Source organism: Oncorhynchus clarkii, chromosome 13, assembly GCF_045791955.1.
Source record: "Oncorhynchus clarkii lewisi isolate Uvic-CL-2024 chromosome 13, UVic_Ocla_1.0, whole genome shotgun sequence".
NCBI lineage: Eukaryota > Metazoa > Chordata > Actinopteri > Salmoniformes > Salmonidae > Oncorhynchus > Oncorhynchus clarkii.
This window is the reverse complement of record NC_092159.1, coordinates 55,279,623-55,295,169: the sequence shown is the minus strand read 5'-3', so window position 1 is coordinate 55,295,169 and position 15,547 is coordinate 55,279,623. Positions and strand designations below refer to the sequence as shown.

Here is a 15,547-nt window from a genome sequence, read left to right as displayed (position 1 = left end):
TACTACTACTGCATCTACTACTAATACTACTACAACAACCTGCCATTCCTCTACTTCTAATACTACATCTACTACTAATACTACTACAACAACCTGCCATTCCTCTACTTCTAATACTACTGCTGCATCTACTACAACAACCTGCCATTCCCCTACTTCTAATACTACATCTACTACTAATACTACTACAACAACCTGCCATTCCCCTACTTCTAATACTACTGCTGCATCTACTACAACAACCTGCCATTCCCCTACTTCTAATACTACATCTACTACTAATACTACAACAACCTGCCATTCCCCTACTTCTAATACTACTGCTGCATCTACTACTAATACTACTACAACCTGCCATTCCCCTACTTCTAATACTACTGCTGCATCTACTACTAATACTACTACAACAACCTGCCATTCCCCTACTTCTAATACTACTGCTGCATCTTCTACTAATACTACTACAACAACCTGCCATTCCTCTACTTCTAATACTACTGCTGCATCTTCTACTAATACTACTACAACAACCTGCCATTCCTCTACTTCTAATACTACTGCTGCATCTACTACTAATACTACTACAACAACCTGCCATTCCCCTACTTCTAATACTACTGCTGCATCTTCTACTAATACTACAACCTGCCATTCCTCTACTTCTAATACTACTGCTGTATCTACTACTAATACTACTACAACAACCTGCCATTCCTCTACTTCTAATACTACTGCTGCATCTACTACTAATACTACTACAACAACCTGCCATTCCTCTACTTCTAATACTACTGCTGCATCTACTACAACAACCTGCCATTCCCCTACTTCTAATACTACATCTACTACTAATACTACAACAACCTGCCATTCCCCTACTTCTAATACTACTGCTGCATCTTCTACTAATACTACTACAACAACCTGCCATTCCCCTACTTCTAATACTACTGCTGCATCTACTACTAATACTACAACAACCTGCCATTCCCCTACTTCTAATACTACTGCTGCATCTACTACTAATACTACTACAACAACCTGCCATTCCCCTACTTCTAATACTACTGCTGCATCTACTACTAATACTACAACAACCTGCCATTCCCCTACTTCTAATACTACTGCTGCATCTACTACTACTACAACAACCTGCCATTCCCCTACTTCTAATACTACATCTACTACTAATACTACAACAACCTGCCATTCCTCTACTTCTAATACTACTGCTGCATCTACTACTACAACCTGCCATTCCCCTACTTCTAATACTACTACTGCATCTACTACTACTACAACAACCTGCCATTCCCCTACTTCTAATACTACTGCTGCATCTACTACTACTACAACAACCTGCCATTCCCCTACTTCTAATACTACTACTGCATCTACTACTACTACAACAACCTGCCATTCCCCTACTTCTAATACTACTGCTGCATCTACTACAACAACCTGCCATTCCTCTACTTCTAATACTACTGCTGCATCTACTACTAATACTACTACAACAACCTGCCATTCCTCTACTTCTAATACTACATCTACTACTAATACTACTACAACAACCTGCCATTCCTCTACTTCTAATACTACATCTACTACTAATACTACTACAACAACCTGCCATTCCTCTACTTCTAATACTACTGCTGCATCTACTACAACAACCTGCCATTCCCCTACTTCTAATACTACATCTACTACTAATACTACTACAACAACCTGCCATTCCTCTACTTCTAATACTACTGCTGCATCTACTACAACAACCTGCCATTCCCCTACTTCTAATACTACATCTACTACTAATACTACTACAACAACCTGCCATTCCCCTACTTCTAATACTACTGCTGCATCTACTACAACAACCTGCCATTCCCCTACTTCTAATACTACATCTACTACTAATACTACAACAACCTGCCATTCCCCTACTTCTAATACTACTGCTGCATCTTCTACTAATACTACTACAACAACCTGCCATTCCTCTACTTCTAATACTACTGCTGCATCTTCTACTAATACTACTACAACAACCTGCCATTCCTCTACTTCTAATACTACTGCTGCATCTACTACTAATACTACTACAACAACCTGCCATTCCCCTACTTCTAATACTACTGCTGCATCTACTACTAATACTACTACAACAACCTGCCATTCCTCTACTTCTAATACTACTGCTGCATCTACTACTACAACCTGCCATTCCCCTACTTCTAATACTACTACTGCATCTACTACTACTACAACAACCTGCCATTCCCCTACTTCTAATACTACTGCTGCATCTACTACTACTACAACAACCTGCCATTCCCCTACTTCTAATACTACTGCTGCATCTACTACAACAACCTGCCATTCCTCTACTTCTAATACTACTGCTGCATCTACTACTAATACTACTACAACAACCTGCCATTCCTCTACTTCTAATACTACATCTACTACTAATACTACTACAACAACCTGCCATTCCTCTACTTCTAATACTACATCTACTACTAATACTACTACAACAACCTGCCATTCCTCTACTTCTAATACTACTGCTGCATCTACTACAACAACCTGCCATTCCCCTACTTCTAATACTACATCTACTACTAATACTACTACAACAACCTGCCATTCCCCTACTTCTAATACTACTGCTGCATCTACTACAACAACCTGCCATTCCCCTACTTCTAATACTACATCTACTACTAATACTACAACAACCTGCCATTCCCCTACTTCTAATACTACTGCTGCATCTACTACTAATACTACAACAACCTGCCATTCCTCTACTTCTAATACTACTGCTGCATCTACTACTACTACAACAACCTGCCATTCCCCTACTTATAATACTACATCTACTACTAATACTACAACAACCTGCCATTCCCCTACTTCTAATACTGCTGCTGCATCTTCTACTAATACTACAACAACCTGCCATTCCCCTACTTCTAATACTACTGCTGCATCTACTACTAATACTACTACAACAACCTGCCATTCCTCTACTTCTAATACTACATCTACTACTAATACTACTACAACAACCTGCCATTCCTCTACTTCTAATACTACATCTACTACTAATACTACTACAACAACCTGCCATTCCTCTACTTCTAATACTACATCTACTACTAATACTACTACAACAACCTGCCATTCCTCTACTTCTAATACTACTGCTGCATCTACTACTAATACTACAACCTGCCATTCCCCTACTTCTAATACTACTGCTGCATCTACTACTAATACTACTACAACAACCTGCCATTCCTCTACTTCTAATACTACTGCTGCATCTACTACTACTACAACAACCTGCCATTCCCCTACTTCTAATACTGCTGCTGCATCTACTACTAATACTACTACAACAACCTGCCATTCCTCTACTTCTAATACCACATCTACTACTAATACTACTACAACAACCTGCCATTCCTCTACTTCTAATACCACATCTACTACTAATACTACTACAACAACCTGCCATTCCTCTACTTCTAATACTACTGCTGCATCTTCTACTAATACTACTACAACAACCTGCCATTCCTCTACTTCTAATACTACTACTGCATCTACTACTACTACAACAACCTGCCATTCCTCTACTTCTAATACTACTGCTGCATCTACTACTAATACTACTACAACAACCTGCCATTCCTCTACTTCTAATACTACTGCTGCATCTACTACTACTACAACAACCTGCCATTCCCCTACTTCTAATACTGCTGCTGCATCTACTACTAATACTACAACAACCTGCCATTCCCCTACTTCTAATACTACTACTGCATCTACTACTACTACAACAACCTGCCATTCCCCTACTTCTAATACTACTGCTGCATCTACTACTACTACAACAACCTGCCATTCCTCTACTTCTAATACTACTGCTGCATCTACTACTAATACTACTACAACAACCTGCCATTCCTCTACTTCTAATACTACATCTACTACTAATACTACTACAACAACCTGCCATTCCTCTACTTCTAATACTACATCTACTACTAATACTACTACAACAACCTGCCATTCCTCTACTTCTAATACTACATCTACTACTAATACTACTACAACAACCTGCCATTCCTCTACTTCTAATACTACTGCTGCATCTACTACAACAACCTGCCATTCCCCTACTTCTAATACTACATCTACTACTAATACTACTACAACAACCTGCCATTCCCCTACTTCTAATACTACTGCTGCATCTACTACAACAACCTGCCATTCCCCTACTTCTAATACTACATCTACTACTAATACTACAACAACCTGCCATTCCCCTACTTCTAATACTACTGCTGCATCTACTACTAATACTACAACAACCTGCCATTCCTCTACTTCTAATACTACTGCTGCATCTACTACTAATACTACTACAACAACCTGCCATTCCCCTACTTCTAATACTACTGCTGCATCTACTACTAATACAACAACCTGCCATTCCTCTACTTCTAATACTACTGCTGCATCTTCTACTAATACTACTACAACAACCTGCCATTCCTCTACTTCTAATACTACTGCTGCATCTACTACTAATACTACTACAACAACCTGCCATTCCTCTACTTCTAATACTACTGCTGCATCTACTACTACTACAACAACCTTCCATTCCTCTACTTCTAATACTACTGCTGCATCTACTACTAATACTACAACAACCTGCCATTCCTCTACTTCTAATACTACATCTACTACTAATACTACTACAACAACCTGCCATTCCCCTACTTCTAATACTACTGCTGCATCTACTACTAATACTACAACAACCTGCCATTCCCCTACTTCTAATACTGCTGCTGCATCTACTACTAATACTACAACAACCTGCCATTCCTCTACTTCTAATACTACTGCTGCATCTACTACTACTACAACAACCTGCCATTCCCCTACTTCTAATACTGCTGCTGCATCTACTACTAATACTACAACAACCTGCCATTCCCCTACTTCTAATACTACTGCTGCATCTTCTACTAATACTACTACAACAACCTGCCATTCCTCTACTTCTAATACTACTGCTGCATCTACTACTAATACTACTACAACAACCTGCCATTCCTCTACTTCTAATACTACATCTACTACTAATACTACTACAACAACCTGCCATTCCTCTACTTCTAATACTACATCTACTACTAATACTACTACAACAACCTGCCATTCCTCTACTTCTAATACTACTGCTGCATCTACTACTAATACTACAACAACCTGCCATTCCTCTACTTCTAATACTACTGCTGCATCTACTACTACTACAACAACCTGCCATTCCCCTACTTATAATACTACATCTACTACTAATACTACAACAACCTGCCATTCCCCTACTTCTAATACTGCTGCTGCATCTTCTACTAATACTACAACAACCTGCCATTCCCCTACTTCTAATACTACTGCTGCATCTACTACTAATACTACTACAACAACCTGCCATTCCTCTACTTCTAATACTACATCTACTACTAATACTACTACAACAACCTGCCATTCCTCTACTTCTAATACTACATCTACTACTAATACTACTACAACAACCTGCCATTCCTCTACTTCTAATACTACATCTACTACTAATACTACTACAACAACCTGCCATTCCTCTACTTCTAATACTACTGCTGCATCTACTACTAATACTACAACCTGCCATTCCCCTACTTCTAATACTACTGCTGCATCTACTACTAATACTACTACAACAACCTGCCATTCCTCTACTTCTAATACTACTGCTGCATCTACTACTACTACAACAACCTGCCATTCCCCTACTTCTAATACTGCTGCTGCATCTACTACTAATACTACAACAACCTGCCATTCCTCTACTTCTAATACTACTGCTGCATCTACTACTAATACTACTACAACAACCTGCCATTCCTCTACTTCTAATACTACTGCTGCATCTTCTACTAATACTACTACAACAACCTGCCATTCCTCTACTTCTAATACTACTACTGCATCTACTACTACTACAACAACCTGCCATTCCTCTACTTCTAATACTACTGCTGCATCTACTACTAATACTACTACAACAACCTGCCATTCCTCTACTTCTAATACTACTGCTGCATCTACTACTACTACAACAACCTGCCATTCCCCTACTTCTAATACTGCTGCTGCATCTACTACTAATACTACAACAACCTGCCATTCCCCTACTTCTAATACTACTACTGCATCTACTACTACTACAACAACCTGCCATTCCCCTACTTCTAATACTACTGCTGCATCTACTACTACTACAACAACCTGCCATTCCTCTACTTCTAATACTACTGCTGCATCTACTACTAATACTACTACAACAACCTGCCATTCCTCTACTTCTAATACTACATCTACTACTAATACTACTACAACAACCTGCCATTCCTCTACTTCTAATACTACATCTACTACTAATACTACTACAACAACCTGCCATTCCTCTACTTCTAATACTACATCTACTACTAATACTACTACAACAACCTGCCATTCCTCTACTTCTAATACTACTGCTGCATCTACTACAACAACCTGCCATTCCCCTACTTCTAATACTACATCTACTACTAATACTACTACAACAACCTGCCATTCCCCTACTTCTAATACTACTGCTGCATCTACTACAACAACCTGCCATTCCCCTACTTCTAATACTACATCTACTACTAATACTACAACAACCTGCCATTCCCCTACTTCTAATACTACTGCTGCATCTACTACTAATACTACAACAACCTGCCATTCCTCTACTTCTAATACTACTGCTGCATCTACTACTAATACTACTACAACAACCTGCCATTCCCCTACTTCTAATACTACTGCTGCATCTACTACTAATACAACAACCTGCCATTCCTCTACTTCTAATACTACTGCTGCATCTTCTACTAATACTACTACAACAACCTGCCATTCCTCTACTTCTAATACTACTGCTGCATCTACTACTAATACTACTACAACAACCTGCCATTCCTCTACTTCTAATACTACTGCTGCATCTACTACTACTACAACAACCTTCCATTCCTCTACTTCTAATACTACTGCTGCATCTACTACTAATACTACAACAACCTGCCATTCCTCTACTTCTAATACTACATCTACTACTAATACTACTACAACAACCTGCCATTCCCCTACTTCTAATACTACTGCTGCATCTACTACTAATACTACAACAACCTGCCATTCCCCTACTTCTAATACTGCTGCTGCATCTACTACTAATACTACAACAACCTGCCATTCCTCTACTTCTAATACTACTGCTGCATCTACTACTACTACAACAACCTGCCATTCCCCTACTTCTAATACTGCTGCTGCATCTACTACTAATACTACAACAACCTGCCATTCCCCTACTTCTAATACTACTGCTGCATCTTCTACTAATACTACTACAACAACCTGCCATTCCTCTACTTCTAATACTACTGCTGCATCTACTACTAATACTACTACAACAACCTGCCATTCCTCTACTTCTAATACTACATCTACTACTAATACTACTACAACAACCTGCCATTCCTCTACTTCTAATACTACATCTACTACTAATACTACTACAACAACCTGCCATTCCTCTACTTCTAATACTACTGCTGCATCTACTACAACAACCTGCCATTCCCCTACTTCTAATACTACATCTACTACTAATACTACTACAACAACCTGCCATTCCCCTACTTCTAATACTACTGCTGCATCTACTACAACAACCTGCCATTCCCCTACTTCTAATACTACATCTACTACTAATACTACTACAACAACCTGCCATTCCCCTACTTCTAATACTACTGCTGCATCTACTACAACAACCTGCCATTCCCCTACTTCTAATACTACATCTACTACTAATACTACAACAACCTGCCATTCCCCTACTTCTAATACTACTGCTGCATCTACTACTACTACAACAACCTGCCATTCCCCTACTTCTAATACTACTGCTGCATCTACTACTAATACTACTACAACCTGCCATTCCCCTACTTCTAATACTACTGCTGCATCTACTACTACAACCTGCCATTCCCCTACTTCTAATACTACTACTGCATCTACTACTACTACAACAACCTGCCATTCCCCTACTTCTAATACTACTGCTGCATCTACTACTACTACAACAACCTGCCATTCCCCTACTTCTAATACTGCTGCTGCATCTACTACTAATACTACAACAACCTGCCATTCCCCTACTTCTAATACTACTACTGCATCTACTACTACTACAACAACCTGCCATTCCTCTACTTCTAATACTACTGCTGCATCTACTACTACTACAACAACCTGCCATTCCTCTACTTCTAATACTACATCTACTACTAATACTACAACAACCTGCCATTCCCCTACTTCTAATACTGCTGCTGCATCTACTACTAATACTACAACAACCTGCCATTCCCCTACTTCTAATACTACTACTGCATCTACTACTACTACAACAACCTGCCATTCCTCTACTTCTAATACTACTGCTGCATCTACTACTACTACAACAACCTGCCATTCCCCTACTTCTAATACTACTGCTGCATCTTCTACTAATACTACAACCTGCCATTCCCCTACTTATAATACTACATCTACTACTAATACAACAACAACCTGCCATTCCCCTACTTCTAATACTGCTGCTGCATCTACTACTAATACTACAACAACCTGCCATTCCCCTACTTCTGATACTACTGCTGCATCTACTACTAATACTACTACAACAACCTGCCATTCCCCTACTTCTAATACTACTGCTGCATCTACTACTAATACTACTACAACAACCTGCCATTCCTCTACTTCTAATACTACATCTACTACTAATACTACTACAACAACCTGCCATTCCCCTACTTCTAATACTACTGCTGCATCTACTACTAATACTACTACAACCTGCCATTCCCCTACTTCTAATACTGCATCTACTACTAATACTACAACAACCTGCCATTCCCCTACTTCTAATACTACTGCTGCATCTACTACTAATACTACTACAACAACCTGCCATTCCTCTACTTCTAATACTACATCTACTACTAATACTACTACAACAACCTGCCATTCCCCTACATCTAATACTACTGCTGCATCTACTACTAATACTACTACAACAACCTGCCATTCCTCTACTTCTAATACTACATCTACTACTAATACTACTACAACAACCTGCCATTCCCCTACATCTAATACTACTGCTGCATCTACTACTAATACTACTACAACAACCTGCCATTCCTCTACTTCTAATACTACTGCTGCATCTACTACTAATACTACTACAACAACCTGCCATTCCCCTACTTCTAATACTACTGCTGCATCTACTACTAATACTACTACAACAACCTGCCATTCCCCTACTTCTAATACTACTGCTGCATCTACTACTACTACAACAACCTGCCATTCCCCTACTTCTAATACTACTGCTGCATCTACTACTAATACTACTACAACAACCTGCCATTCCTCTACTTCTAATACTACATCTACTACTAATACTACTACAACAACCTGCCATTCCTCTACTTCTAATACTACTGCTGCATCTACTACAACAACCTGCCATTCCCCTACTTATAATACTACATCTACTACTAATACTACTACAACCTGCCATTCCCCTACTTCTAATACTGCATCTACTACTAATACTACAACAACCTGCCATTCCCCTACTTCTAATACTACTGCTGCATCTACTACTAATACTACTACAACAACCTGCCATTCCTCTACTTCTAATACTACATCTACTACTAATACTACTACAACAACCTGCCATTCCCCTACATCTAATACTACTGCTGCATCTACTTCTAATACTACTGCTGCATCTACTACTACTACAACAACCTGCCATTCCTCTACTTCTAATACTACATCTACTACTAATACTACAACAACCTGCCATTCCCCTACTTCTAATACTGCTGCTGCATCTACTACTAATACTACAACAACCTGCCATTCCCCTACTTCTAATACTACTACTGCATCTACTACTACTACAACAACCTGCCATTCCTCTACTTCTAATACTACTGCTGCATCTACTACTACTACAACAACCTGCCATTCCCCTACTTCTAATACTACTGCTGCATCTTCTACTAATACTACAACCTGCCATTCCCCTACTTATAATACTACATCTACTACTAATACAACAACAACCTGCCATTCCCCTACTTCTAATACTGCTGCTGCATCTACTACTAATACTACAACAACCTGCCATTCCCCTACTTCTGATACTACTGCTGCATCTACTACTAATACTACTACAACAACCTGCCATTCCCCTACTTCTAATACTACTGCTGCATCTACTACTAATACTACTACAACAACCTGCCATTCCTCTACTTCTAATACTACATCTACTACTAATACTACTACAACAACCTGCCATTCCCCTACTTCTAATACTACTGCTGCATCTACTACTAATACTACTACAACCTGCCATTCCCCTACTTCTAATACTGCATCTACTACTAATACTACAACAACCTGCCATTCCCCTACTTCTAATACTACTGCTGCATCTACTACTAATACTACTACAACAACCTGCCATTCCTCTACTTCTAATACTACATCTACTACTAATACTACTACAACAACCTGCCATTCCCCTACATCTAATACTACTGCTGCATCTACTACTAATACTACTACAACAACCTGCCATTCCTCTACTTCTAATACTACATCTACTACTAATACTACTACAACAACCTGCCATTCCCCTACATCTAATACTACTGCTGCATCTACTACTAATACTACTACAACAACCTGCCATTCCTCTACTTCTAATACTACTGCTGCATCTACTACTAATACTACTACAACAACCTGCCATTCCCCTACTTCTAATACTACTGCTGCATCTACTACTAATACTACTACAACAACCTGCCATTCCCCTACTTCTAATACTACTGCTGCATCTACTACTACTACAACAACCTGCCATTCCCCTACTTCTAATACTACTGCTGCATCTACTACTAATACTACTACAACAACCTGCCATTCCTCTACTTCTAATACTACATCTACTACTAATACTACTACAACAACCTGCCATTCCTCTACTTCTAATACTACTGCTGCATCTACTACAACAACCTGCCATTCCCCTACTTATAATACTACATCTACTACTAATACTACTACAACCTGCCATTCCCCTACTTCTAATACTGCATCTACTACTAATACTACAACAACCTGCCATTCCCCTACTTCTAATACTACTGCTGCATCTACTACTAATACTACTACAACAACCTGCCATTCCTCTACTTCTAATACTACATCTACTACTAATACTACTACAACAACCTGCCATTCCCCTACATCTAATACTACTGCTGCATCTACTACTAATACTACTACAACAACCTGCCATTCCTCTACTTCTAATACTACATCTACTACTAATACTACTACAACAACCTGCCATTCCCCTACATCTAATACTACTGCTGCATCTACTACTAATACTACTACAACAACCTGCCATTCCTCTACTTCTAATACTACTGCTGCATCTACTACTAATACTACTACAACAACCTGCCATTCCCCTACTTCTAATACTACTGCTGCATCTACTACTAATACTACTACAACAACCTGCCATTCCCCTACTTCTAATACTACTGCTGCATCTACTACTACTACAACAACCTGCCATTCCCCTACTTCTAATACTACTGCTGCATCTACTACTAATACTACTACAACAACCTGCCATTCCTCTACTTCTAATACTACATCTACTACTAATACTACTACAACAACCTGCCATTCCTCTACTTCTAATACTACTGCTGCATCTACTACAACAACCTGCCATTCCCCTACTTATAATACTACATCTACTACTAATACTACTACAACCTGCCATTCCCCTACTTCTAATACTACTGCTGCATCTACTACTAATACTACAACAACCTGCCATTCCCCTACTTCTAATACTACTGCTGCATCTACTACTACTACAACAACCTGCCATTCCCCTACTTCTAATACTACTGCTGCATCTACTACTAATACTACTACAACAACCTGCCATTCCCCTACTTCTAATACTACATCTACTACTAATACTACAACAACCTGCCATTCCCCTACTTCTAATACTACTACTGCATCTACTACTACTACAACAACCTGCCATTCCCCTACTTCTAATACTGCATCTACTACTAATACTACAACAACCTGCCATTCCCCTACTTCTAATACTACTGCTGCATCTACTACTAATACTACTACAACAACCTGCCATTCCCCTACTTCTAATACTACTGCTGCATCTACTACTACTACAACAACCTTCCATTCCCCTACTTCTAATACTACATCAACCACTAATACTACTACAACAACCTGCCATTCCCCTACTTCTAATACTACTGCTGCATCTACTACTACAACCTGCCATTCCCCTACTTCTAATACTACATCTACTACTAATACTACAACAACCTGCCATTCCCCTACTTCTAATACTACTGCTGCATCTACTAGTAATACTACAACAACCTGCCATTCCCCTACTTCTAATACTACTGCTGCATCTACTACTAATACTACTACAACAACCTGCCATTCCCCTACTTCTAATACTACTGCTGCATCTACTACTACAACCTGCCATTCCCCTACTTCTGATACTACTGCTGCATCTACTACTAATACTACTACAACCTGCCATTCCCCTACTTCTAATACTACATCTACTACTAATACTACAACAACCTGCCATTCCCCTACTTCTAATACTACTACTGCATCTACTACTACTGCATCTACTACTACTACTACTACTACAGCTGCATCTACTACTACTACTACTACTACTACTACAGCTGCATCTACTACTACTGAATCTACTACTACTGCATATACTACTACTACTACTGCTGCATCTACTACTACTACTGCATCTACTACTACTACTGATGCATCTACTACTACATCTACTACTACATCTACTACTGCTGCTGCATCTACTACTACTACTACTACTACTGCATCTACTACTACTACTACTACATCTACTACTACTACTACATCTACTACTGCATCTACTACTACATCTACTACTACATCTACTACTGCATCTACTACTACTACTACATCTACTACTACTACTACTGCTGCTGCATCTACTACTACTACTACTGCTGCTGCATCTACTACTACATCTACTACTACTACTACATCTACTACTGCATCTACTACTACATCTACTACTACTACTACATCTACTACTGCATCTACTACTACTACTACTGCTGCTGCATCTACTACTACTTTCCCTCTTGGGGTCTGTGATCAAATTATTTTTTTACGTTTCAGATCCACACCACATAGGAGGAAGTGATGTAATGGAGTCCACTGTGACCACATCAGCAGTAAGGGGAGAGGGGGAAGGAGGGGAGGGAAGGAGACGGGAGAAGTTGGACAGAACTTACCTCTAGCCAATTCAAAATTGGGCGAGAGGGAGAGAGACAGAAAAGGAGAGAAAGACAGAAAAGGAGGGAGAGACAGAAAAGGTGAGAAAGACAGAAAAGGTGAGAAAGACAGAAAAGGTGAGAAAGACAGAAACGGAGGGAGAGACAGAAAAGGAAGGAGACAGAAAAGGAGGGAGAGAGAGGATGACTCCCACAGAACTCCTCTCCAATCCAGAGCCTGGCTTTATAGGTCCTGACCTCACAAGTACTCTATACACACAAAACATCCTCAGTGTTCTCTCATTGGACAGTGACCGAACGGGCGGCAGTGGCCAAACAACTTAAGAAACATTTCCTGTTGCTGCAGAGAACACAAAATATGCGAGAGAGAGAGAGAGAGACAGCATGCAACAAAAAAAGAGGAATTGGAGACAGATAAAGATGGAAGAAGAGAGAGAGAGAGCTCACCTTCTGTTTAAAGAAGTCCCTCTCCTCCAGGGTGAGTGTGTCTGCCTTGGCAATGACAGGAACAATGTTGACCACCTTACTGAGACGCCTCATAAACTCCACATCCAGAGGTCGCAGACTGGAAGTGAGAGAAGGGGGGGGGGGGGGGATTGAGAGAGGGGCTTCATTTCACCTGTAGCTATAGCAGACCTGGGTTCAAAATGTCTCAAATACTTTGAGTATTTGCTGAAGCGCCAGGGTTTTCACTTTTGAGACTTTATTGGTTCCGTTGCAACAGGCTAGCTCAATCAAGCCTGGCAAATGTATTATGAATGATCTCAAATAGTATTAGAACCCAGGTCTGTTTTATAGTTCTTGTTCAACGTTTTAGTGTTTATTTGGGTCGACAGTGTGATACATCCTAGAACCACCAGAGGGCGGTATCCTCCAATAAATATACCCATAGCGCAGCTGTCTGAGGGCGACAAGCAGACATACAGTACTGTAGATTCACATACATACTCTATGTACAAGCTAAACCTACTGTATATCTGAGACCCACATCAGTCAGTGCGTGTCTGTCACTGTCAATTAAACCCCACTGAGCCTTGAACTGAGCTGAGCCTTATCCGCCATTGAGCAGTTGGTTGGAGAAACCCAGTCTTCCATAAGTGTGAAACTCATCCGTCTGTGGTTTGTGCAGCTGACGCTGGCTCAGATCACTGCACTATAAACAACTGCCCATTGTTGATAAAGACCTTTGGGTCAGACAGATGAGCATGTGCATACACACACACAACACACACACGACACACAACACACACGACACACAACCTCTGTTCTCATATTGCTCCCATTAGAGTATTAAACATTAGATTAGAACAGTTGTTGGACATGTGACAGACATCCACAACGCTGGAAGAACATGAAACGCTGCTCAGGCTATATCGGAGGGGGGGGGGGCACAATATGTTAAGGCTCTCGCTCTTGTACATCACAACCACAGAAATTAGGGCAAAGCCAGCAGTCCACCACAGCACTGGACCCCAGACCATTGCAACAAATCGTAGAACCATCATGGGGTAGATGCAGAGGAGGAGCAGACATAACACAGGAGGGATTCAATTAAAAGGGTAATAGTTGTATACCGTAGCAACATAATTTTTTTTTGGGGGGGTGGGGGGGTAGCTCTATGAGAATCTCAAATCAGGCCCAGATGTGTGAGCAGCAGAAACACCAGACAGAAACTTGGAGCAGGGAGGCAAACACAGGCGTTTGTTTCAAGTCCTGGCGACAGAGAGCGAGAAATACATTTTTTCCAGTCATGGAAAACGGGTGTTATGGGACGTGTTGCAACTCGCTGCCTGTGAAACAGGAAATGGATGGGGGTCTGGAAGAGTAAGTGTTTCCACATCTGTGTGTCCCTCTGAGCTGCAGGAGCAGAGGAGGATCCACTACAGGTC

At 40.2% G+C, this 15,547-nt stretch overlaps 1 protein-coding gene across 6 annotated transcripts in view; it reads right to left on the bottom strand.

The window, feature by feature from the left end:
- LOC139365115 (septin-9-like) overlaps positions 1-15,547 on the bottom strand; it is a 131,193-nt gene that overhangs the window by 12,005 nt on the left and 103,641 nt on the right. For all 6 annotated transcript variants that reach the window (XM_071102508.1, XM_071102507.1, XM_071102512.1 and 3 more), the window contains one exon: positions 14,106-14,223. In XM_071102508.1, coding sequence (XP_070958609.1) covers positions 14,106-14,223 — 118 coding nt within the window. The remainder of the gene's footprint in view (positions 1-14,105; positions 14,224-15,547) is intronic.